Source organism: Salvelinus fontinalis, unplaced genomic scaffold (genome assembly GCF_029448725.1).
Source record: "Salvelinus fontinalis isolate EN_2023a unplaced genomic scaffold, ASM2944872v1 scaffold_2380, whole genome shotgun sequence".
Lineage (NCBI taxonomy): Eukaryota > Metazoa > Chordata > Actinopteri > Salmoniformes > Salmonidae > Salvelinus > Salvelinus fontinalis.
The window spans coordinates 6,229-14,390 of NW_026602589.1; the positions used below are offsets into that span (position 1 = coordinate 6,229).

The following is an 8,162-nucleotide window of genomic DNA, read 5'->3' on the forward strand; positions in this document are numbered from 1 at the left end:
ATATCCATGTAATTCTATGATATCCAAATCTGTGGCTATTGATGATGTCTGTGTTTTCTACGAAAAAGAAGGTGAGAATCTATTTTCACTTGTTCTTTGAATGTAAATTTGTCAGCATTTTGGGAAAACCTTGCAAAATACTTATTTACCATTATGAACACTGCCTATGTTTTTGACATGAAAGATATAATATGTTACTATTGCAATGATAAAATTACAAATTTTTCTGATTTAATTTAATTATGTTTTTAAAACATTAACCCTAGTGAATAACAACAAGAATAACATCTTCCTGAATTATTATAATAAGATATTTTCAGAGTGAATACAATTGCACAAAAATAATATATTTTTAGTATTATTTTATTGATCTTTTTTGTATGTTTGAGTATTTTCTTGTTAATACCTTTGTTTTGTTAGACATGTTTGATGTAGCAATGTAAGTAGATTTTTGTATTGTGAATAAAAAAAAATAATAAGAAAAAGACCTCGCAACAGTAACTAGGGGGCGCGGCTTGATAATGTCTCTATTATGACGTCACAAAGCATGCAGTTAAAAATAGAGTCTTGTGTATTTTGGTTCAGTCATCGATATGGATGTGTATGAAGAAGTAGGTGTACCGGAGTTTGGTGCTACCTGGCCCGCCATGACGATGCCCGACCAAGGAGTGATTGACCAATTTACCATTTTCTTCGCGCTTTTTCTTGGAGGACTAAAGGATGTAGGCCTGAGTACAAAACTAGACAAGGACATTTCCTGAACATAATGTGTGCTTGCTTGTATTGAAGTAGGCTAATAATGGTAGAAGTTTGAAGCGCTTGTGGCTGGTGTAGTCTATGGAGCTTAATGCAAATGTGAAATGGCTTTAGTTGAACGAGTAGTTAAATAGCAGTGGTGGAAAAAGTACCCAATTGTCATACATAAAAGTTAAGATACCTTCATAGAAAATCAAGTAAAAGTGAAAGTCACCCAGTAAAATACTACTTAAATGAATGTTTTTGGTTTTAAATATACTTAAGTATAAAAAGTAAATGTAGCCTATAAATCATTTCAAATTGCATTTATTAACAAAACCAGAAGGCACAATTTTCTTGTTTTAATTTACGGATAGCAAGGAGCACACTCCAACACTTTTACAAACAAAGTGTGTTTTGTGAGTCCGCCATCAGAGGCAGTAGGGATAACCAGGGCTGTTCTCTTGATAAGTGCATGAGTTGGACAATTTTCCTGTCCTGCTAAGCATTCAAAATGTAACAAGTACTTTTGGGTGTCAGGGAAAATGTATGAAATAAAAAGTACATTATTTAGGGCCTCCCCATAGGCGCAGCGGTCTAAGACACTGCATCGCAGTGTTGCGGTATCACTACAGCCTGGGGTTCGATACCAGGCTGTGTCATTACCAGCCGTGACCGGGAGTCTCATTGGGCGGTGCACAATTGGCCCAGCGGGTGAGGGCAGGGTTTTGGGGAGGCTTTACTTGGCACATCTCGCTGTAGTGGTGGGCCCGGGCGCCTGCAGGCTGACTTCGGTTGTCAGTTGAACAGTGTTTCCTTCGACACGTTGGTGCAGCTAAAAAGTAAAAGTACTTTAAAGTACTACTTGAGTAGCTTTTGGGGGGGATTTGTACTTTATTAAAGTACTTTACACCACTGGTAAATAGTACCCACAGAGATCCTTTATGGTAATCTACCTTTCTACCTCACTGACAGTCCATTCCATCTGATGTGAATTCCATAATAAATGGTAATGTGACAATTGTTTGTTTGTCCAGTTTCTCTTCTCTCTAGAAGAGGAATGGTTTGGAGCAACCCATCCTGGAGTGGGATGGGAGCTCACTCTCCCTGCTGTCCTGATTTTTTTTGGTGTGATATTCCTATGGAGGACCGTCCTTGCGGTAAACCTTTTGTATTATTACCATGTTACAACAATTTTCATACACTTCAACTTCCTATGGAAATGAAAGGAATTGAGGGAAAGGCTCATTTTGCAGTTTGATTGATCTTCTAATGATGTATGATGTAGTCCATGTTTGAACGTTGTTCTCATTGCCTTGTCTCTGTTTCTTATAGATCAAAAGCAGGATACGTCTATGTGAGTTTTCCTACCTTTCATTAAGTAGCTCAAATGAGGAGAAGCAAGCTTTTTTACTTACATTTTATACAGTAGATTTAGCTCCTTAGTCATGCCTGAACCAAGACTAATTTCATATTCCCCTCTGTATCTCCAGTGACTGAGACACAGCTAAACGTGAAACTCACCCAGCTATCGAAAAAGAAATGTGACATAATGATTCAATTGTCTGAAATGGAGATACTGGTACGTTTCAGAAGCTAAGTAAGACCTGGGACATTCTGGACTTGAAAAACATATACTTTTCCATGATCATTGTAACTTCTGTTCTAAATCTGGTTGGTTTTAGTTGAAGGACTATGACGCGCCAGTGAAAAGGTTGCGGGCATGCCTGCAGTCCTCTCAGGAGGATAATCAGGATCTGGAGGTAAGCAGTCAGAGAACTCTTATTCCTAAACCCCTTTAACTAGTTTCCCTGCCCTCTACAGTGTATGACCAATGTGTCATCAGGTCTAATAGACTGACATTGACTAATGTTTAGTTACTGGAAATGTATGGAGTTCTATAGGTGCAAAGTCAAATTACATCTGAAAATGTATTTGAACTATTAACTCACGGTCAAAGTATAGTCCATTTATCAATTAGTTTAATTGTCATGGTCAGACGTTTATCACACAGTTCACATTGAGCCCATCTCTTTTATCCCAAGAATATGAAGAAACAATGGGACATCAGAGCTGGAGAAATGGAGGCATTTCATCTACAACTCCGGGAGCGTGTTGAACACATACAGAAACTGAAAGCTGTTGTAAGTCCATTACTGCTCAATCAAACTCACTCGTTTGGTATGATGATAAAGAGCTATCTTAATGGGGTTTATGTTATGGCTCCCAACAGTGGGGACTGATGGAACCACTTAAAGAGCATCACGGTGGGGATGCCAGGATCCCTAGTGGCACCAACACCCAATCTACCGGTGAGTAAATCACACAGTTTGATCAGCGTATAAAAAGTTTGCAAACTGTTTATTGACCTGCTAAGCTTACTTGTCAGGATTGTTCGAGGGTAGAAGCATGCAGGGTTATCGACAACTAAATGTGCATTGATATGTTGATCAAATAATCACCTTTGATACAGATATCAAGAGTGAGGAAAACATTGAGATCGAGGTCATTGTGATGAAGGATTCAACCTTAGTAAGTTAATGTATAGTCTGTGTAAGCCAGGAGACATTTGGTTCAGTTACTGAAATAAGTAGATGAAAAGAATGGGTGTGATTACAGAAAGGACCCTCTTTTCAGTTTACCCCAAAACTGTAAATACTATATATTTTACAATGGATCAGTTGTTTGCTGGCTCTAGCACTTAAAAATGCAGAATCTTCTACAGATCAAAACCACACTGGAGGAGGTGAACAGGGGTCTTCAGGGTAGGCTATGTTACAAACACACAACATATGTCCCACCAGCCAGAATCACTTTATTCTGTATTGATATTTTCTTTACTTTACATGTATGTCTGTTCACTTTGCAACAGACACAAATTGTCAGCTTGAAGAGAAGAATGCCGCTCTACATCAAGAACTCCACAGCACTGAGAAGATGTATAGACAGACTCTAAACGAGCTGTAAGTGGATTTTGATATTAGTTTGATCATATTAGGATTTGCTCTCATTCACATGACATGTACTTTGGCGTTTGTCTTTTCACAGGACCAATGCCCTGATTCAAGGCAAACATGAGGAAAAGCAACATGTAAGTAAGCCTAAGACAGCCTGCCAAATACTGATCCATAACCGCTCAATAGTAAGCTAAACTACAAAGTACTTAAACAAAACCATAAGGCCCAGTATCAACACTCGTATTGGGTTACGTGATAGAATGTCTTTGCACACATTTCTAATGCAATTCTTGTTTTCTCCTCAGATTGACATGCTACAAGATAAAATCCAGACCATATCTGTAAGGAGATCATTCACTTTAAAGTTAGCTACTGTAGTTGCACTAAGGTGTTATTAGCTACGTTTTGCTAGTTACTCTGTGTCTTGCTGTACACTAAGATATACAGTGCTGCTTGAATGTATGTGAACCCTACAGGGCTGCTCATTATTTTGCTATAAAATAAACATATAAAATCCTTATCTAAACTCCAATTCGTAATAAAAACATTCCAAGTAAGTGACAGAAACCCCCAAAAATATGATATATTTTCATTGTTTATTTAACAAAAGAGGTTTATTTAACAGAAACTCAGATTTGATGTGTGCAAAAATATATGAACTCCTTTAGTCAGTAGCTTGTGGCACCTCCATTAGCAGCGATAACTTGGGAGTAAACGTCTCCTATAGCCAGTAATCAGTTTCTGACATCTGTTTTGAGGGATTTTTGCCCACTCATCCTTACAGAACTCAGCCAATTGAGTGAGTTTTGAGGGGTGTTTGGTATGAACTGCCTGCTTCAGGTCCTGCCACAGCATCTCGATTGGATTTAGCTCAGGACTTTGACTTGGCCAATCCAAAACACAAATCTTCTTTCTCGTGAGCCATTCGTTGGTAGTTTTGCTTGAATGCTTTGGGTCGTTGTTTTGTTGGAAGCACCATTTTCATCCCAGCTTTAGCTCGTTGACTGATGGCCTGACGTTCTATTCAAGAATCTCCTGGTATACCTCAGAATCCATGGTTCCCTTAATGATGTGGACTCATCCAGATCCAGAGGAGAAAAAGCAGCCCCAGATCTTAACATTCCCACCACCATGCTTGACTGTTGGGATAAAGTTGTTTTGGTGGTAGGCCAGTGTTGGGTTTTCCCCAAACATAGCGGTGTTGATTGTGACCAAAAAGGTCAAGTTTTTTTATTTTTATTAATTGGTCCAGAGAATGGACTTCCAGAAACATTCAGGTTTGTACAGGTGGTCTCTGGCAAAGTTAAGATGGGCAGTTTGGTAATTTTTTGACAGCAGAGGCTTCTTCCTAGCAACCCCCCCATGAATGGCATTTGGATTCAGTGTTCTTCTTATTGTTGAAGCATGCACAGTTACGTACTTGAGATGCAAAAAGGGAGGTCTGCAAATCTCTACATGTTATGTTTGGGTTTGCTTTTACCTGATTTATTATTGTTTTGTGGCTCTTGGGGATATTTTGGAAGGGCGTCCACTTCCAGGCCGAGTTGCTGTCATGTTAAATGCTCTCCATTTGTAAATGATTTGCCTCACAGTGGACTGAGCTCAAATCTTTTTAAGATGATTTTATAGCCTTCTCCCAGACTGATGTGCTCTCACTACCCTCGTCCTGATGTCCTCTTAAATCTCCTTTCCTCTTGGCATGGTGTGCTTTGTATTCACCTGGATGGGTAACACCACACTGAGCAGGTTTCTTATCTCTATTATCATAGTCCCGCCCAAACTCTGTCCTAACGATCTCTCCTTTTATTGGTTCATTTGGTACCCAATTTTTTACCACCTTATTCTACATACCTACTGATTTAACCAATGCAACTTGGGGTTCACTTATTTTTGCACCTGCACTAATTCCTTTAAAAACAAAAAACTCTACTACACGCATGATTTCTTCTACACCAACATATAGTTAAATATAAACCTGTTGTCAGATCAAAAAGACTGATTCTGATTATATTAAGATTTTATGGTAAATACTAAAATAATCTGTAATTGAACAAAGGGATCACATACTTTCAAATAGTACTGTAATTCATTTATTGTCTTTAGCTGAAAGCCTCTGCTACCGAGCATGCTCTGGCCATGGAGAAGAATGAGACAGCGCTACTCCGCCAGAGGTGAGTCCAACAGTCAATGAATTCTATTGAAATAGATTAGTGTCGGAGGCATGTCGAGTACTAAAACTCGACTCTGGACCGTGCATGCTGCCACGGTTTCGGGAGGTTCGAGTCACTACTCGGTGTCTGTCCGTGTTCTTCCTCTCTGTCTTCATCCACATACCTGTCTCCCTAGCCTCTACTTCCTAATACAGCAGGAGATCGGTCTCCTTTAAAAAAAAAATGAAAGAAAAACAGATTATTGATGAGTGTACATCTGAATTGATCCTATAGAAAGGAATTTCATCCCATCCTTAACCCTAAAACGTAATTTACATTCTATGACACTAAAAGCTACATCCACATCTCCTCTTTGTGGTCAGTTGAGTGCTTATGCCACGCTCACGTGCTCCTTTCTAGGAAATACGACTGTTGCATTCATGTGCTTTTTGGTTGGAATAATTATCCAACCAATATGATTTTTTTTATTTATTTTTTTATTTTGTTTTATCCCCTTTTCTCCCCAATTTTTCGTGGTATTCAATCGCTAGTAATTACTATCTTGTCTCATCGCTACAACTCCCGTACGGTCTCGTGAGAGACGAAGGTCGAAAGTCATGCGTCCTCCGAAGCACAACCCAACCAAGCCGCACTGCTTCTTTAACACAGCGCGCCTCCAACCCGGAAGCCAGCCGCACCAATGTGTCGGAGGAAACACCGTGCACCTGGCCCCCTTGGTTAGCGCGCACTGCGCCCAGCCCGCCACAGGAGTCGCTGGAGCGCGATGAGACAAGGAAATCCCTACCGGCCTAACCCGGACGATGCTGGCCCAATTGTGCGTCGCCCCACGGACCTCCCGGTCGCGGCCGCCTGCGACAGAGCCTGGGGGCGAACCCAGAGACTCTGGTGGCGTAGTTAGCACTGCGATGCAGTGCCCTAGACCACTGCGCCACCCGGGAGGCCCAACCAATATGATTTTAGCTAGCTTGATAAACTAACTGACGTTGCTCATAATTACATTAGCTAGCATCCTTAACATTGACAATATGGCCAAACCAGCTACTTTATCAAATGGCAAATGTCGCCTAATTATCCATATTGACAAGGTTGTAGTTGTCAAAAACGGATTTGCTGTCATCTTTTGGTTGAAACGGTAAAAGGTCACTGGTGAAACGTCACAACTCGGCAAAAACTTTTCTCAGTTTCCCACTTGTAATTCCGATTTGGAGGGTCGTTCAAGTGAAACTTCCTAGTTTGAACTCGGCATTTTCGATAACTATTATGGCACGTGAACGTGGCATTAGTCAAGATCTACCCTGTTAGGGACATTTTGGGCACTAAGACCTGTGATTTCTTTCTAGGATTGTTCAACTAACCTCAAAGAAGCTGAAAATAGGAATACCTGGGTTCCTGATCAAGAACATTCCCAAGCGCCCGAAAACAACCAAGACCAACAAGCCCTTCTTGAAGACCTGCAAAGTTCTGAAAGCTTTCAAAGCACTATTCAAGAGATGAAGGCAATGCATACTATTGTACATTTGGTGCAATTATTCTCAGGACACGGGGTGAGGCAGAGTACAATAAATAAATCCAGATGCCTTATTCCATCAAGAAGTCTTCTTTAAAATCAACCAAGATAAATTGAACACGTGTTTTATGTAATTTATATGGTAGGTCTCATTAGACATCATCCAACTGTTTAAAAATGTCTTTGTATGCAGATTTCTGCTGTTGCCATTAGGTAAGATACAACTCCATGGGGCTTACCTGCCAAGACCTCCATGGAAGCCACCATATCCCATCATTTACCAAAGACAAATGATAGGACAATGATGAAGTCTATTATCTAGGTCTCCAGGGCTATTTTGGTGACGGGAAACCCCCACGTGAAGGTCGATTTGTCCCCACTTTGCAACCCAGGATCTCTTTAGGGACCTGAGCTGCCCAAGAAACCAAAACATCTGGACATTTTAACAGTCACAGATGGTTCACTTAATTACTTTGCGAAGAAGCACGAGAAGGACGAGAGTGGACGAATAGATGTCCATTCAGCGAGACACGCGAGTTAGCCTACAAACAAAGGGAAATGTAGGCCTATACTAATTTATGAAAATAAGAACAAATCCTCTTTCTCGTGAGTGTTGCGGGTGTAAACTTATCTTGCATAAACTTATATCTTGGAGGATTGCATACGGGTAAATTAATGTATTTAAATGTTTCACTCAAGTACGAGAAGAACAAGAACAACATTTCCCCAACACATTAGATGTGTGCAGGGTAAATACTCATGATAATGGCAAAAAAATGTAATTAAAACTAA

The 8,162-nt window shown here is 40.1% G+C and overlaps 1 protein-coding gene across 1 annotated transcript; it reads left to right on the plus strand.

Moving 5' to 3' along the window:
- The first annotated feature begins 342 nt into the window (after positions 1-342).
- LOC129850865 (uncharacterized) lies at positions 343-5,874 on the plus strand. Its single transcript, XM_055917055.1, has 12 exons — positions 343-1,895; positions 2,071-2,092; positions 2,229-2,317; positions 2,421-2,498; positions 2,781-2,879; positions 2,969-3,047; positions 3,209-3,267; positions 3,461-3,500; positions 3,608-3,698; positions 3,784-3,826; positions 3,998-4,033; positions 5,796-5,874. Exons 3-12 carry the CDS (start codon positions 2,288-2,290, stop codon positions 5,865-5,867), a joined length of 627 nt encoding a protein of 208 aa, XP_055773030.1. The 5' UTR covers positions 343-1,895; positions 2,071-2,092; positions 2,229-2,287; the 3' UTR covers positions 5,868-5,874.
- The last annotated feature ends 2,288 nt before the right edge of the window (positions 5,875-8,162 follow it).